The 14245-nt window shown below is 55.3% G+C and overlaps 6 protein-coding genes across 6 annotated transcripts; 4 read left to right on the top strand and 2 right to left on the bottom strand.

Annotated features, from left to right (window-relative positions):
- The first annotated feature begins 1463 nt into the window (after positions 1-1463).
- On the top strand, positions 1464-2792 carry KVR01_003582 (uncharacterized protein). The gene is made up of 3 exons (XM_044789158.1): positions 1464-1854; positions 1950-2134; positions 2194-2792. Exons 1-3 carry the CDS (start codon positions 1805-1807, stop codon positions 2325-2327), a joined length of 369 nt encoding a protein of 122 aa, XP_044648597.1. The 5' UTR covers positions 1464-1804; the 3' UTR covers positions 2328-2792.
- Positions 2793-2964: 172 nt separating this feature from the next.
- KVR01_002888 (uncharacterized protein) lies at positions 2965-4607 on the top strand. The gene is made up of 3 exons (XM_044782625.1): positions 2965-3099; positions 3306-3624; positions 3779-4607. The coding sequence occupies exons 2-3, from the start codon at positions 3399-3401 to the stop codon at positions 4018-4020; spliced, it is 468 nt and encodes a 155-aa protein (XP_044647903.1). The 5' UTR covers positions 2965-3099; positions 3306-3398; the 3' UTR covers positions 4021-4607.
- A 3-nt stretch (positions 4608-4610) lies between these two features.
- On the bottom strand, positions 4611-6597 carry KVR01_002242 (tRNA-specific adenosine deaminase). The gene is made up of 2 exons (XM_044783408.1): positions 6260-6597; positions 4611-6065 (listed from the first exon to the last, which is right to left on the bottom strand). Exons 1-2 carry the CDS (start codon positions 6424-6426, stop codon positions 5006-5008), a joined length of 1227 nt encoding a protein of 408 aa, XP_044647257.1. The 5' UTR covers positions 6427-6597; the 3' UTR covers positions 4611-5005.
- Positions 6598-6890: 293 nt separating this feature from the next.
- KVR01_003024 (uncharacterized protein) lies at positions 6891-8484 on the top strand. Its single transcript, XM_044785743.1, has 3 exons — positions 6891-7144; positions 7367-7510; positions 7650-8484. Exons 1-3 carry the CDS (start codon positions 7094-7096, stop codon positions 7935-7937), a joined length of 483 nt encoding a protein of 160 aa, XP_044648039.1. The 5' UTR covers positions 6891-7093; the 3' UTR covers positions 7938-8484.
- Positions 8485-8589: 105 nt separating this feature from the next.
- KVR01_003773 (uncharacterized protein) lies at positions 8590-9239 on the bottom strand (the record flags this gene model as incomplete). Its single annotated transcript, XM_044794713.1, has 3 exons — positions 8590-8763; positions 8847-9049; positions 9119-9239. 3 exons carry the CDS (start codon positions 9237-9239, stop codon positions 8590-8592), a joined length of 498 nt encoding a protein of 165 aa, XP_044648788.1.
- Positions 9240-10466: 1227 nt separating this feature from the next.
- KVR01_002909 (uncharacterized protein) lies at positions 10467-11176 on the top strand (the record flags this gene model as incomplete). Its single annotated transcript, XM_044781472.1, has 4 exons — positions 10467-10558; positions 10609-10627; positions 10765-10911; positions 10970-11176. The coding sequence occupies 4 exons, from the start codon at positions 10467-10469 to the stop codon at positions 11174-11176; spliced, it is 465 nt and encodes a 154-aa protein (XP_044647924.1).
- Between the last annotated feature and the right edge of the window lie 3069 nt (positions 11177-14245).

Here is a 14245-nt window from a genome sequence, read left to right as displayed (position 1 = left end):
TCGTCTCTTCTTTTCTGACGGCCGAACTCTCTCTTCAGCTGCCCGTGACGGGTAGGTCAGGTCTTGTCTCCTTGCCTGACGCATTGCACGCCCTCTCCACACGCAATATGTTGGCTTGAAGCGACTTAAAGCGGCTTTTCTCCCCACGCCCCGGGGCAGCCCTGGCTCCCGCAATGCCGAGGGCCTGATTGGAGCTTTGCCTGTAACCAGCACCAGGTTGTCCCTCCCAGACCTCTCTTTCTTCATGCCCCCAGTATTCCTCCGGCCCCGTGACTTGTGGTGCTCTGCGTATCACCGTGTGCAACTGAAGGGGTTCGTTTGAAGACGCCTGTCAAGCCACCGCCACCGACTGGTTGTCGGTAATGCTTCATCCTCACATGCCCCCCTCCTACCCCCCCGTGTCTTCGCTTTTCCGCGTCCACACCTCCGTATGCGGCTCGAAACACGTGGGCTGAGTCAGGCTTGAGACTCATCAGCCGCCCGCTGCGCTGGAAGCCAGCTCTTGAACTCATTCCAGAGGCATCAGAATACTTCGTACAGGCTCAACATGATCTACACGCAGTGCTTCTCGGTAACCTTCCTTGAGACTCCCGTAGAGCTTTTCCTTGCCCTTAGATTGCTGTCTGGGGCCCCCATTGCTGAAAGGGTGTGTTTGGGAGATCCCTGCCCCTTGACTCTGATTTATGAGGCTCTGCCCCCGGCACAATATCTCCCCGGCAGCGTGCTATATATAAGACCAGGGAGGATGGGGGCCTGGGGGGGCAAGCGAACCATTTCCTGCTAATAAACCTGCTAATAAGCCTGCTAATAAACCACCAGTCACCCTTCGTTGGCCTCCGAGCTGATGCAAGAACCAGGGGTGGAGTCCCTCACAAATGGCCTCAGGACATTAGATATCACGCACAGTTCCATATCTCATTACAAACCTGTTACCTGTGGGAAACGCTGATAGTCTTGAAGTTTCAGGACCTCAGCCCTGAGGAAAGTGTCGTCGGGCTTGGCCGATTCATCCGGCCAGCACCAACGGGCACTGAACCTTCCTGCCTCACGGCTGCAGTACTTGGCGACATTGCTCACTGGCTTGGAACCCGGTTCCTCGGCAAACCATACAAACAACAAAGCTAGGTGGTTTTGAAAACATATTCCACAATTAAATTCTCCTTGAGAGACAAGCATAATCCGGCCAAGCATGCGCGGCTGGCTCAGATATATTGCCCGACGATTGCTTGCACTTTTGCAGGCGGTGGCAGGGCCCGAGGTTGCATCGAGCTGCTCAACTTCAGACGCATTCACAAATGGAAGCGGGCGTCTGGCCCGTGGGACTGGATGCAAACCCACTACCATGGCGCGGGTCTTTTGTTTGTTTGTTTTTGCACTGCCTCAAGTACCCTACCTTGGGAGGCAGCCATACGCTGCGACATTTTGCAAGATGGTTCGCAGGAGCGCACAAGCGCCCAACTGCCATTTGTTGTCAGTACGGGGTGCTCGAGCTGCATCATTGTTCCAGACTGAAGCTGCTGTCAGTCAACCTTTGGTTCAACGTCAGGGGGGTGGGCCCCTGGCCAGACGGCCCGTCCAATGACTGAGCTCCCGTCTCCCGCTGACAGCCCGGCGGCAATTGGCCGTCTAGCTGCCGCCATTTTTCAAGGTGAGCGCGCAGCAAGCAATGCGCCCGTGTCAACGACGTCACGACGCCCTACTGTGAGTAGACAGGGCTGATTCGAACTGAAACATCGTCCTGTGGTTTGATATTTTTACCTTACTTATTGGATCGTGCGTGCCACACACCACCAAGACCACAACCATGGCGAAGAAACCAACAAACTGGGGGATGTGGGCAAAAATGGTCCTGGGGTGAGTCTTGTTTGTCAGGCACTTTAGACGCGCGCCCCGGTCTCGACAGGCCAGCCAGCCAGCCAGCCAGCCAGCCGACTGACCAATCTCCGCAGCGGCGGCGCAATCATCGTGGGCGGGCCAGCGCTCACGTACTGGGTCTCCCCGACAGAGGAGGAGCTGTTCAAGAAGTACAACCCGGACCTGCAGAAGAAGAGCCTCGCAAATAGGGCAGAGCGACAGAAGGAATTCGATGACTTTGTGGGCAAGCTGAAGGAGTACTCCAAGAGCGACAAGCCGAGTATGTCTGCCTCATCGTGGTGACAGAAAGGCAAACGAGGTTGAGCTAACAAACTGCAGTTTGGGTCGTGCAGGCCGAGGCAGCAGAGCAAGAAAAGAAAATGCGGCGGCTGCAGGCGAACAAGTCTGCCGAGGAGGAGAGGTTGAGGCGGGAGGCACTGAGGAAGGAAGCTGGTCTGCCGGTGGAGAAATGAAGCGTCTTTGTATGATTGTATTATTATGGCATCAATTGGCATCTGGCGGATCTCACACGGCGTCAGGGAGCATTGGGATCGGGTCATGAGCACTTGAGTACAGGAAAAGGTGGCACGGCTATGTTTGGCTCTTGCAGCCTATCCTTACGGAACCGCCGGTCTTGGTCGGCCCCGTGTTTTCTTCTATTCCGGATGGGCAGGACTATGGTGATACTGGCGTGGAAGTGTCACATACCTACGTATTCTAAGTCGTATATGGCCCATTGAGGCCGATGGCAGAGGTCGGTCTGTGAGGGAGCGCCCTCTGGTTGTAAGGCTCAGGTATGAGAAGGTACCTAAGTATATTTCAGATGCCGCCTGAGCCATCATCCTCGTCGCTCATCCTGGGCAGATGGAAAGCTTTTGATAGATCCCACACCACCGTCCTCACATATATAATCAGACCAATGAATATTTATCTACAGACTCCTAGACTCCTTGACCGTGAGTCTGTCAAGTCTGTCTCATCAAGCGTGTATGAGGTGGCACAGGTGGCCCGTGCTTCTCGCTTCTCGCCTGTCGAAGCTAGAATCCTCGTCTCTCCTCGGCCGCCTTTGTTGGTCTGCCGCCCCAGCTCTGGAGGGGCTACCTCTCCCAGGCGGGATCACGTGGACTGACGGGGGGTCGCAAGTCGCCGGCAAAAATTACTGCTGAGTACCACACAACCCAACCACCCACCCCATCAACCTCCCCTGCGGCCATCACGTCGACGAGCACGAGCGAATTAGTAAAAGTGAGTACGCTTGAATTTTTGGGCCATGTCTTGACGGTGCGATTTCATCGGCGACGGGAAGGTGCATGGGGGATTAGGGACGGCACAGTGGGCGCAGGACCAGAAAAATTATGGAGGCACGGGGCAGGGCGAGACTTGCGGGCACAAGAGCTTGGGTTGGGGTCAATTCTTTGCGACAGCTCGGGCTGACACGAGGCTACAAACAGTCAGGCGAACCTCCCTGATCTCCATCTCCAACCCCGCCGCGAACCCGAAACCCGCCTCTCCCTCACTCACACACAACACATCGCCTCGCAAAGATGGCCGACGTCCAGGAGCGCCTCAAGAAGCTCGGTGCTTCCTCCCGTATCGGAGGAAAGGGTACCCCGCGCCGGAAGATGAAGAGGGCCCCCCAGCGGTCTGCCACCGACGACAAGAAGCTCCAGCAGGCCCTCAAGAAGCTCAATGTCCAGCCCATCCAGGCCATTGAGGAGGTCAACATGTTCAAGAGCGACGGAAACGTCATCCACTTCGCCGCACCAAAGGGTACGTGACACAGGACCCACACCCCTCCTCGACTCCCTCCCTCGCCCGGCTCGAGGCAACGTCCGAGGCAATAGCTCGGGAGAGGAGCACGGTCGAGGCGTTGGCCGCCGCGTGTATGGGGATATTAATACTGATCCAACCGCCCACCAAACAGTGCACGCCGCCGTTCCCGCAAACACCTTCGCCATCTACGGAAACGGTGAGGACAAGGAGCTCACCGAGCTCGTCCCCGGCATCCTGAACCAGCTCGGCCCCGACTCCCTGGCCTCCCTCCGCAAGCTGGCCGAGTCCTACCAGAGCATGCAGCAGAAGGAAGGTGACAAGGAGGCCGACGACGACGAGATCCCCGACCTGGTGGCCGGCGAGAGCTTCGAGGGCGAGTCCAAGGTCGAGTAGGCGTCCCGTCCGGCAGGGGCATAAAACACGCTGCTGGGGTAGGATGATGGGCCCCAAAGCTACCCAAGGGGCCTGCTGAGGAACGAGCAAGGAACCCTGCACTGCTGTTGATATATGGACGTGAGGATTCCACGGCGACTCGGTCTGACGAGCGCCGGCGGTGGGAAGATGAATCGCTGCGAATCCCGCGAGAAAGCATTATCCTGTTTTATAATGAATACGGCCAGGGTCAAAGGGAACGGCAGATCATGAGCTTCGTGATACAACCCTAGCATTTGGGATAACCGATCAAAAATGAATGAAATGAACCCAGTCAGGTACTCATGCTTGAGATGCCATGCCCATAGCCCCGGGACGCCTGTCCGGACCACACTTGGAGTAAGACATGCTAGCCGAGGCAGTGAGCCTGCGGACGGGTGTTAGGGACATCAGCGAGGTAGTTGGGTAGTCGCCGTGGAAGCGACATCCACAAAGCCGATTGCGCAATCACTAGTGAGCATATTCACAAGGAGTCAAGCCCAGAGTCCGCAGTCCACAACCTTATGTTTAAATGAATACTGTCTGGCAGTTTCGGAGTAGGAAAAGGGCGAGAACGGCAGCAGGATGCGAGGTGAAAAGGGCAATGAACTTATTCCTTCTGTCCTCACACGACCATCCTCAATTGGTTGATATCTATTCAAGGCAGCTTGGCCTTGGACAGGCGGTGCCGTCGTGTAGCCCCCTTCGGGAGCACGGTCCCATTCCCACTTGTTTCTTCTCTCGCACCAGATTGTCCCGAAGAAGTGTTTAGAGGATAGCCATACCTTCCTTCCATCACCATTAGCTGCCTGCCCACTTGTCTGTTCTATATCCCGATTTCGGATAGACCCTCTAGGCCTGTAGACATAGTCGAGCTGGCATGATATGGCCAAGACGCTCCACAGAGTAGGGGCATGTCAGCTCAAGTATGAAGACGCCGTGAACCAAAGTCATTGTATCAGGATGGTCAGCCAAAGACATCATCGCCGGTGTTCCTAATCCACCCCTTGAGCGCCTCCCGTCGCACGTCTTCTTTCACCTTGGATCTCATGGTCAACCAGGGGCTCTTCTTATGAGACTCGTACGTCTCAAACGTCGGCAGGATCACGGCGGACTCGGCGTGTTGCAAAATCTCCTGCACCAACAGCCACATTCTCCCCCTCGAGACCGCACTGCCAGCTCGCATATCTGATTGCCTCCGCCCCTGAAGCACGCCACCGATCAAGTTCTCCTCGAGGCCGTTACGAGTCCAAGCCGTGGCAAGATTGCTCGCCACATAACGCACTCCTTCGCTGCATCTCGAGCCACGGCGCGAGTGTTCAAATTCCAGCCCGGTGGTCTGCACCTCAAACGGGCGGAACGCATATCCACCCTCCCATTCCGTCCCCACCGTACCCAGGGCCGCCAGCCTGCCCCGGGTGGAGAAGCATCTCTCAAACGCTACAGCTGAGAATTGACTCTCCGGTAGCACCAGCGATGTGAGATAAACACCAGCAGGCGAGATCAGCAGCGCCGCAGGGGAGCTGAGAAGCGAGACGCACTGCCTCATGGCGAGCTTGTCGGAGCACGACTTGGACAGCGATGGCGGCGCGTCCGCCCGGGCCGGCTTCCGGCGCACGACGCCCAGCTGGCCGAAGCACGCGCGGCCGAGGAGAGCCGATTCCTTGGCCTTTTCTTTTGGCATCAGATGTGGCGGGAGCGGGGCCTCCCACGGGGACGCGTCCTGTTGGGCCGACATGGTCAGCTCCATTGACGCGTCGCCGCAGGGGGCCTCTGAGCAGTACATGTGCAGCGTCACGTCCTCCTTCCAGAAAAACTGGGGCCTGTTCTCAGACGGCTCGTCCGTTGTGGTGCTGGTTCGTCGGCAGACGTACGGTGAGTCCTTGCCGTCGGTGGCGATGGCCCTGCACTCCTGCAGGATGAAGTAGTTGAAGGCGCGGATTACCAGCACTTCGGCGTGCCAGTCATGCAAGACCCGGCCTTTGGCTGAAGACAGTTTGGATGCAGGTAAGCATTTCATGCCGGTTCTGTCACGGGTTAGCATGCCATTTTCACACCGGCGACACGGAGGCTGTCCTGCAGACCCGGCAGTCTCGTTTGAGAACGAGCTTCTTCAACAGCTCATCAGGGAACAGAGACGTGATCACTGAGATAGCACGTATGGACCAGCAAGCCAATGCCCAAGTCGCAGCTCGAGACATGACACACTCGAGTAACTTACGCCAAAGCCAGGCATTGCAGAGATCCATCGCCATGCCTAGCGACTATCCCAGCAAGGGGCACCCATTCACGAGTACCATTGTCACGGGAGGACGGCTTCCTCTTCGCAGGAAGCCTTTCGAATTGTTCTAGGACGAGGGAGGCTACTTCATCTGCCTCGGTTGTCATCAGAGACGGCGGCGGAGGTGTATATGCCGGGGCACGGGTGAAGCTAGCAGCTACAATTTGCCAGCTGTATCAGAATTATGATTGAACAGTGGTTCAAATGAGGAGAGTATGAATGATGCTGAGTTCCGGCCTCGCCCTATAGTCAGGTTCGTGGCCAGCAGTGGATTTCGCCTGGGGTCTCGAGTCTTATCAGTGCTAGCACCGATCACATGCACCCACGGGATGCTGAACTTGGATGGCAAACAGCAGGATGGATTGAGAGCCAACAATAGTTAATTGTACAAGCATTCATTTGCATAATGCATCTACTGATGACTTCGGAACCAATCTGTACACTCATTATTGCTGGCAACATTTTTTTGGTTGTCCGAGAGTTGAGACCGAGACCGAGGACTCCCCAGACAGACGGCGTTGCCAGGATCCAGCTGCCGCCAGCTGCGGCCCAGCTGCAGCAGTCCCAGACACTAAACAATTTGCTGGCGTCCTGTCCCGCCCTGACCATTCATTCGCCCAGGCCGACCCACCTTTCTGCCGATTCGCCGTAGGGTAGTCTCTGCCCACCAGAACAGAATTTCAAATTCGCCTAACCGCCAGCCCAGCCAACCTCATCGTCCCGAAACAACCCTCATCTGCGTACGACCACCGACAATCGGCACCCACATTCAAGATGAGGACCTACGACGACACATTCTCGGGCCAGAGGATCTACCCTGGAAAGGTACGATGAATTCTTCACCAAGGACAGCGGGCGGGATGGCAGGGGGCCCTCGGAGACTGCAAGAGCTGGGAACGAACGAACCAAATGCAGCCGTGTCGCGGTCTCTCGGGCACGGCCTGGCTGTTGCAACGACAGGGCGAAAGAGGGGGCTCCGCAGGGCAAAGGGGACGAACAACACTAGGTGAAGGAAACAAAAAAACGCTGACACTGCGACTGTTGCAGGGTAAGCTCTACGTCCGTGGCGACTCCAAGGTCTTCCGATTCCAGAACGGCAAATCCGAGTCGCTCTTCCTCCAGCGCAAGAACCCCCGTCGCATTGCCTGGACCGTCCTGTACCGTCGCCAGCACCGCAAGGGTATCACTGAGGTACGAACCTGACCCGATTCGCGATCGCATTCCACACGCGCGAACCGCCCCGAGACCAGAGAGACCCACCCGGGAATCTCCCACCCCAAGGACGTCCAACACACACACGACTCCTACATGTGACTGACACCCAAGACAGGAAGCCGCCAAGAAGCGAACCCGCCGTACCGTCAAGTCCCAGCGTGCTATTGTCGGTGCTTCCCTCGATGTGATCAAGGAGAAGCGATCCATGCGCCCCGAGGCCCGCTCGGCCGCCCGCCAGCAAGCCATCAAGGAGAGCAAGGAGAAGAAGGCTGCCGAGGCCGCCGCCAAGAAGTCGGAGAAGGCAAAGAACGCCGCCTCGGCGGCCAAGGGCCAGACCCAACGCATCGTCGGCAAGCAGGGAGCCAAGGGTTCCGCCCCCAAGGTCAAGGCCACCACCCGATAAAGGAATCAAGATGAGCGGGTGCTAGTCGAGTGCATACGTGGACATCTTTTCTCTGGGTTCGGCACTACTTTTGCAATTGAGATTTCAGGGAAGGGCTGGAGTCGGGTTCTCAGTGCTTTTACAGGCCTACAGACGTCTTGAAAAAAAAAGGGACGGGTTGCATGGAATAGGGGACACGATTCCGCACGAGTAGCTCATAGAAATGAGACTTGTGCAATTGATCAAACCGACAATCCTAGCACAGCTGTAGCTGACCGGCCAGTTGAGGCCCGGGGCGCCTCTGCGTTGGCTACGAGTCCTCGGCGAGGCGTTGAACAGCTCAGGGTGACGGTTTCAGGCGTCGATTTCTATTGCTATTTGTGTCTGGAGGGCAACCGTGCCTGGACAAACCCGCAGCTTGGTGTCAAGTTGTGGACGGGTCGACCTCAGCGGCGATGCGTATCTCCCCTAAGTACTACATATCCCGACGACAATACCTCAACGAGGACTACATTGCGTGCCTGAGTGCAAGCTGCCAGATTGGTTGTTTTGACGGGCATCAGATTAAGAGGCTGCTCTATCTCATGCACTGACTTGTAAGTCGAGTGAAGGCATCTAAAGGTCTACTGGGCTTCTTATGACATGATGTAAGGTTGAATTTCCCCGTGGCATTTTACAGCTTGGCCAGGACAGATGCGGCATCGGTGCCCTCGACACCGCCCTTGGCCGCCTGCTCGGCGTAGGTGACCTTGCCGTGGTCGACGATGAGAGCGTAGCGGCCGGTCCTCTCGCCCATGGTCCAGCCAATCTTCTGGGAGAACTTGGTCTCTGGGTCGGTTGCAAAAATCTGGTTTTACATGTCCGTAAGCCCGGGTCCCAAGCACGGACTGTCCCGAGGGTTCACAAGGGGGGGGCGGGCAGTCCACTTACGATGAAGTCATCCTTGACCTCGTTCGACTTGCCCCACGCGCTCATGACAAAAGGATCATTGTACGAGATCACGACAATCTGGTCCACACCCTTGGCCTTGAGGGCATCCTTTTGCTCGATGAAGGTGGGGAGGTGCTTCTCGGCGCAGGTGGGGGTGAAGGCGCCGGGAACAGCAACGAGCACGACCTTCTTCTCCTTGAACTCTGTGGGGACAGGTCAGCAATTGCTGCGTGGAAGAAGCAACAGGCTGGGACAGTTTAGCAAGTGCGTACCTTTGCTGGCGTCGTACTTGACGGGCAAGCCACAGGAGTTGAGGCCAGCCTTGTCGGACGAGTAAGGGATGTACTGGAAGCTGACGTCCTCGGGGAAGGGCTGACCGGCGAGAGAAGCCATTTCGGATGTGTTTGTTTTGGTACTTGAGATTTTTTTTCTTTTCCTGGTGTGGTAGACTGACGGCCTATGTTTTTCTGTTTCAATGTCAAGAAGGGAGCTCTAGGGTTTGGCGAAACAACAGCGTCGGGGAGGGGGAGCAGAGCTTGGGGGCTTTATTAAGGAAGGACGCGCTCGGAGGAGGGGTCTTTTGAGTTTGATCGGCAAGCTCTCCTTCTCCCGTGCTTGTTTGTAGCTCGACGGTTACGGTGCCGCCCCGCCATGACATGTTGATGGACCCCTGCCTGCTGCACGGTATTTGTCAAACAGCTCTAACCTCTCCGAAGCTCGGCATCACGTCTTTGGCCCAACTTGAACAAGCACTCTCGAGGGCATATGCGTACCCTGATGGCATTATGCCTACCAAAACCAACCAAGCCAGTCCTCGGTCAGCGTGGTTTGCCCCTGCTCGCCCTCTTGGTCTTGTCTTGACGGGTGACGTTACTGACGAGTCCACCCTGGATAAATCCGAGCGGATTCCTCGGCCGGCCACCCAGCAACCGGCCCATGGGGGAGGGGAGCACTGGTGGTCAAATTCCAAATACTGCCCAGTAGTGGCCCTTCTGATCCCGTGACATCGCGACTGTGTGTCAAGGTGCGAGAAGACGCGAATGTCTCAGCTCCTCACATGTCAACTGCCAGACTGCTTGGGCTAGGGCTGCTGTGCTGCCTAGGGCTGCAGCTCCTATGTCTGTCGGGATTTGCATCTTCTCGCTTCGTGCCATGGTGAAGCCCGTCAGTCTGGCCGCGGAGATGCTCGGTGGACAGAGTGCCTAGTTCCTTCCAAGGGCGCGCACATTCTGTCCCGGGTAAATAAGCAAACGGCGCAATCCAAAGCCCTGTGAACATGTTCTAGTCATGCATAATGACCAGAGAAGCAGGCCGGGCTGCCCCCACACACTCAAACCCTCCGTGCCTCCGCCCAATGCAGCCCTCCAAATCCCGGGTCCGCGCCGAACCAAGGTCTCGATCCCGGAGTAGTCCACTTCTGCCAACAGTTGCTTACTGTATGAATGCCTACCTAGGTGAAATTCTTCTCGGGAGTTCTCTGTGACTTGCAACCTCAAGACTTATTTAAGACCTGTGGCTTGCCTACCGATGACTCTTCAAGTCCAGCCTCCTCAACCCGCACTCTCAGATAGGCCCCAACCTTGGAATTCATCCACGCCACTCAGTCACAATACCACCAATATGGCCGGTGAATCCAAGCCACCTTTCCCACCTTTTACTCAGGAGACCGCCAACAAAAAGGTCAAGGCCGCCCAAGATGCGTGGAATACAAGGTGAGTTATTCTGTGGGCCAACGACACAAAGTTTCTGACGACGTCCCTAGAGACCCGGCTACCGTGAAGGTCTGTTCACGTTTGCTACTTTGCCAGCAGTTTAGGTGCAGCCGAGGAGATAGCTTCTTTGGAGAGCTCGCATAGCACACGAGACAAGCTCGAACTCAAACCCCGAGACATATCCCCGCTGACGATATTACACACAGCTCGCATACACCCCAGACTCCGTCTGGCGAAACCGCGACCAGTTTCTCCAAGGCCGAGACGCCATCGAGGAGTTCCTGACCGCCAAGTGGTCTGTGGAGACGGGATACCGGCTGAGGAAGGAGTTGTTTGCTTTCACTGATAACAAGGTCACCCTTCTTGCCCCTCGTCAAGTCACCCCGGGTGCTCACTAACACGCCTGGGCAGATTGCCGTCCAGTTCTGGTACGAATGGCACGACACCACCGGCCAGTGGTGGAGGTCATACGGTCTCGAGGACTGGACCTTTGCGGACAACGGCCTGATGAGGAAGAGGCAGAACAGCACGAATGACGTCAAGATCAGTGAGGACCAACGTTGGTTCAAGGACGGTGTAGATGTGAACACTGTGGACATCAGCGAGAAGCACTGGTAGGGGCTTGTATTGACTTATACTTGGGGGACTATTCGGGGTATCTTGGTCCGGAACGAAATTGTACCAACGGCTGGGCTGATGTTGCCACTCCATTATAGCCATCTTGGATGAAGGGGTCTACTCGGGCTGCGCCAGTCACTATAACGTGGTGCTCAAGATCTTGACGAGCTGTATTTTATGACAATGGTCGTTGTGTACGTGGTTTGCCCCTGGTCAGAGCAACCCTTTAGTCACTTTGGTCTTTCTCGAGCCAAAGGCATAGCCGTCACACCAGGTGGTCCACCTATAAATAATCTCAGTTGACCCTTCCACAATATCAACTTTTCTGTTCGCCTTCAAAAGCTTCACTCGTCCAAGCGCGTGTGAGCAACGAAGCGAGGCCCAGTTCATCACCACATTCCCCTCTAAGTCTTTCTTGTCTGCTCGCTTTTGAAACAAGTCATCCTTCCAGATCTTCGCGCACATACGGCCGTCAACCAACACCTTAGTCGCCCGTATCACAAGTCGTAACCGACAATGGGACGCCGACAACGAGTTCCAAGGGAAGAAATGGCTCTGGAAGCCCCGGATGACACGGACTTCAAGCCAATGTCTCGCTGGTGGGCCGTCGTTTGTCGCTCCATCGAGGTACGAGACAATCCACCCCAGAAATAAGCTAGCTCACATGCACTGAGAATTCAATCATAGATCTGCTTCTTTGGTATTGCTTTGGGCCTCACACTCTATGTTTGCCTAAAGCCGAGTGCCACAGGGTGGCCACCGGAATCCGGAGCTCACGGCACTCTGGGTTTCCTCGGTGCTGCAACTGGCCTTGGATTTATCAGCGCGTTCTTTAGCTCCGTCGCTTTGTGCTTCAAATACAAGGTGACAGACGTCTTATCGAAGAATAGCCACGGACTCTGCGGTTTGAGGATGGCTCTCGTGTATCTGGGAGTTGTTTCCGCCGTACTCAGCTGCGGCGCAGCAGCTGTAAGTCAAGATGCTCCACCACTCTGGGCAATACCGCGCCATTATTTCCTCACTCACCAAACCACGGCTAAGCTGATTGGGAGTATTGCTTTAGTACACATTCATGAATATCGGCAATTCCGGGCTGCGTTGCACTGGAGATTCCGCGAATTCACACGAGTTCTGTATCAAGGTGAAGGTGGCTGCGGCTTTTGCCATTCTTGGCGCTTGCGGGGCGGTGGCCTCTGCCATTGTCCAATTCTGTCGCATTCATCAATGGCAAAAAATGCTCCAACAACTCCAGGTCACTCGTAGTTGAGCTCCGTGTTTTCGCCGCGTCGAAACTTCCATCATCGGGTGGTGCAAAGGGGCATCAGTCAGCGGCCACAACCTTGGAAGTCTTGTGAGGAAGCAGGCATGCTGGGGCAATACTCAAGTCAATGAAAAGCCGGGTAGTTAGGTACTTGTCATTTGCACTCACTGCAGTCAAAGATGAAGCACAAAGAAATATTTCAAGCAGGCTTATTTCAAGAATGGTCATTTCGTTGCTCGGAATAACATTGATGGCAACATAAATTGCATAGGTCCATAGGCAGGCACTGGTTAGACAACCTTGCAACGGCACCAGGGAAGTTTGAGTGTAGAGTATCTAAGCCTTACAAATTTTCGTAAAATCAGACCCCGATTCCTTTGTGTGGTTTCGCTTCTATTCCGTATACTTCCGAGGACATAGACCCCGATTCTTTTATTTGCTTATCCCCTTCCCTATTAGACATATTGACTTGATCGAAATAATTTGTATGGGCCAAGCACCTTCTCTCCATCTACAATGGAGATGTTTGTCGCTCTGAAAGTTGCTTAACGCTCGTCACAACAACCTCGACATACGATAATTGGCCTCAAGTGCTTGGTCAGAAAATCGCCGCAGTCACTCTACTTCTTTCGGTCAGCGCGCATCAGTCACTCCTGGTCTGCCACCTATAAAGCCCCCTTCGCCTTTCAAAAAGCGGAAATTGCCCTTTTCTATTCCCAATAACATCTCAAAAAAGCCCACACAAGCACCAGCATAGCAGGAAAACCTCGATTCTGTGTTCCTGCTTACCTCCGCGATTCTCATTTTCCAAGGCCCAGGCCATCCACCACTATACACCACCCGCGCACACTCACTGCTCATTGCCAGCAGCAGTCAAACTTTCGCCTATGGTACGTCGCTACAAGGTTGGAAAGTCTGGTCGTCGAAAGTGCCGCCCTGTTCGTCGTCGAAAGCGTCACTCTGATCGTCGTCAGAATCGTCGCCCCGTCTGGTCCACCAAGCGTCAGCCCAAGAGTCAACTCAAGAGTCAAAAAAAGCCTCGCCTTAAACCTCACCACAAGCGTCGCCCACAGACTCGCCATATGAATCACCCCCAACCTTACCCTGCACCTCCCGCAGCGCCTTACCCCGTAGCTCACGCAGCGCCTCACCCCAACGACTGTCAATACGAATACCGCCGCGAGTCGTTGGGATATGATAATTCAGGTCCTGCCCGGAGGGCTTCAAATTCGTCTCCGTCACCGCAGCGTACCAAGAGCTGCTGCTCAGAACTCGGACGTCGAGGTTTCGCAATAATAGCCCGCGCGCTCGAGGTATGACACGACCAATTTCTATCTACTTTGGCCCTTGTTGAACTAAAGTCCGTTTCTAGCTCGCCTTCATCCTCATATCCTTAGTCCTTCTGATCACTCTTCTTAAGACGACCCCTACACCAGCGTACCCGCCAGGCGGCAGAGGTGACCACTGTTTGGCGCCTTTCTTACTCGTGGTCGGAGGGCTGGGAATCATCAGCTCCTTTTCAAGCTTCTTCGAAAACCGTAGCTATTTTCACTGTTTGGAGAAGCTCGCAAGGGAGGGCAAAAAACGCGAAGCTTTCCGGTACACGACCGTGTACAGCGACATCATTCACATGACGGCAGCCACATGTTCACTCTTTGTAAGTAAAGGCCATTGTCAAACAAATCCACCCTCTTCCAGCCTTCCATTGTCAAGGCATTTCTGACCAGCGGCATGATGCAGTACGCGTGGGAAGGCTTGAGCGAAAGACAGTTGAATTGCTCTCCAGATCCGGGTGCCTACCCAGCCTG

Source organism: Diaporthe batatas, assembly GCF_019321695.1.
Source record: "Diaporthe batatas strain CRI 302-4 chromosome Unknown Contig00003, whole genome shotgun sequence".
NCBI classification, from domain to species: domain Eukaryota; kingdom Fungi; phylum Ascomycota; class Sordariomycetes; order Diaporthales; family Diaporthaceae; genus Diaporthe; species Diaporthe batatas.
The sequence above is the reverse complement of the archived record's forward strand: the minus strand, read 5'-3'. Positions and strand labels throughout refer to the sequence as shown.

What these genes read in the sequence shown, in the direction of transcription:
- KVR01_003582 (XM_044789158.1), top strand. Translation starts at nt 1,805, where the DNA reads ATGGCGAAGAAACCAACAAACTGGGGGATGTGGGCAAAAATGGTCCTG. An exon ending in TGGGCAAAAATGGTCCTGGG is followed by an intron (nt 1,855 to 1,949) that starts GTGAGTCTTGTT and finishes CAATCTCCGCAG; the next exon opens with CGGCGGCGCAATCATCGTGG. An exon ending in CTCCAAGAGCGACAAGCCGA is followed by an intron (nt 2,135 to 2,193) that starts GTATGTCTGCCT and finishes AACAAACTGCAG; the next exon opens with TTTGGGTCGTGCAGGCCGAG.
- KVR01_002888 (XM_044782625.1), top strand. Translation starts at nt 3,399, where the DNA reads ATGGCCGACGTCCAGGAGCGCCTCAAGAAGCTCGGTGCTTCCTCCCGT. An exon ending in CCACTTCGCCGCACCAAAGG is followed by an intron (nt 3,625 to 3,778) that starts GTACGTGACACA and finishes CCCACCAAACAG; the next exon opens with TGCACGCCGCCGTTCCCGCA.
- KVR01_002242 (XM_044783408.1), bottom strand. Translation starts at nt 6,426, where the DNA reads ATGACAACCGAGGCAGATGAAGTAGCCTCCCTCGTCCTAGAACAATTC. An exon ending in CTGCAATGCCTGGCTTTGGC is followed by an intron (nt 6,066 to 6,259) that starts GTAAGTTACTCG and finishes AACCCGTGACAG; the next exon opens with AACCGGCATGAAATGCTTAC.
- KVR01_003024 (XM_044785743.1), top strand. Translation starts at nt 7,094, where the DNA reads ATGAGGACCTACGACGACACATTCTCGGGCCAGAGGATCTACCCTGGA. An exon ending in AGAGGATCTACCCTGGAAAG is followed by an intron (nt 7,145 to 7,366) that starts GTACGATGAATT and finishes CGACTGTTGCAG; the next exon opens with GGTAAGCTCTACGTCCGTGG. An exon ending in ACCGCAAGGGTATCACTGAG is followed by an intron (nt 7,511 to 7,649) that starts GTACGAACCTGA and finishes CACCCAAGACAG; the next exon opens with GAAGCCGCCAAGAAGCGAAC.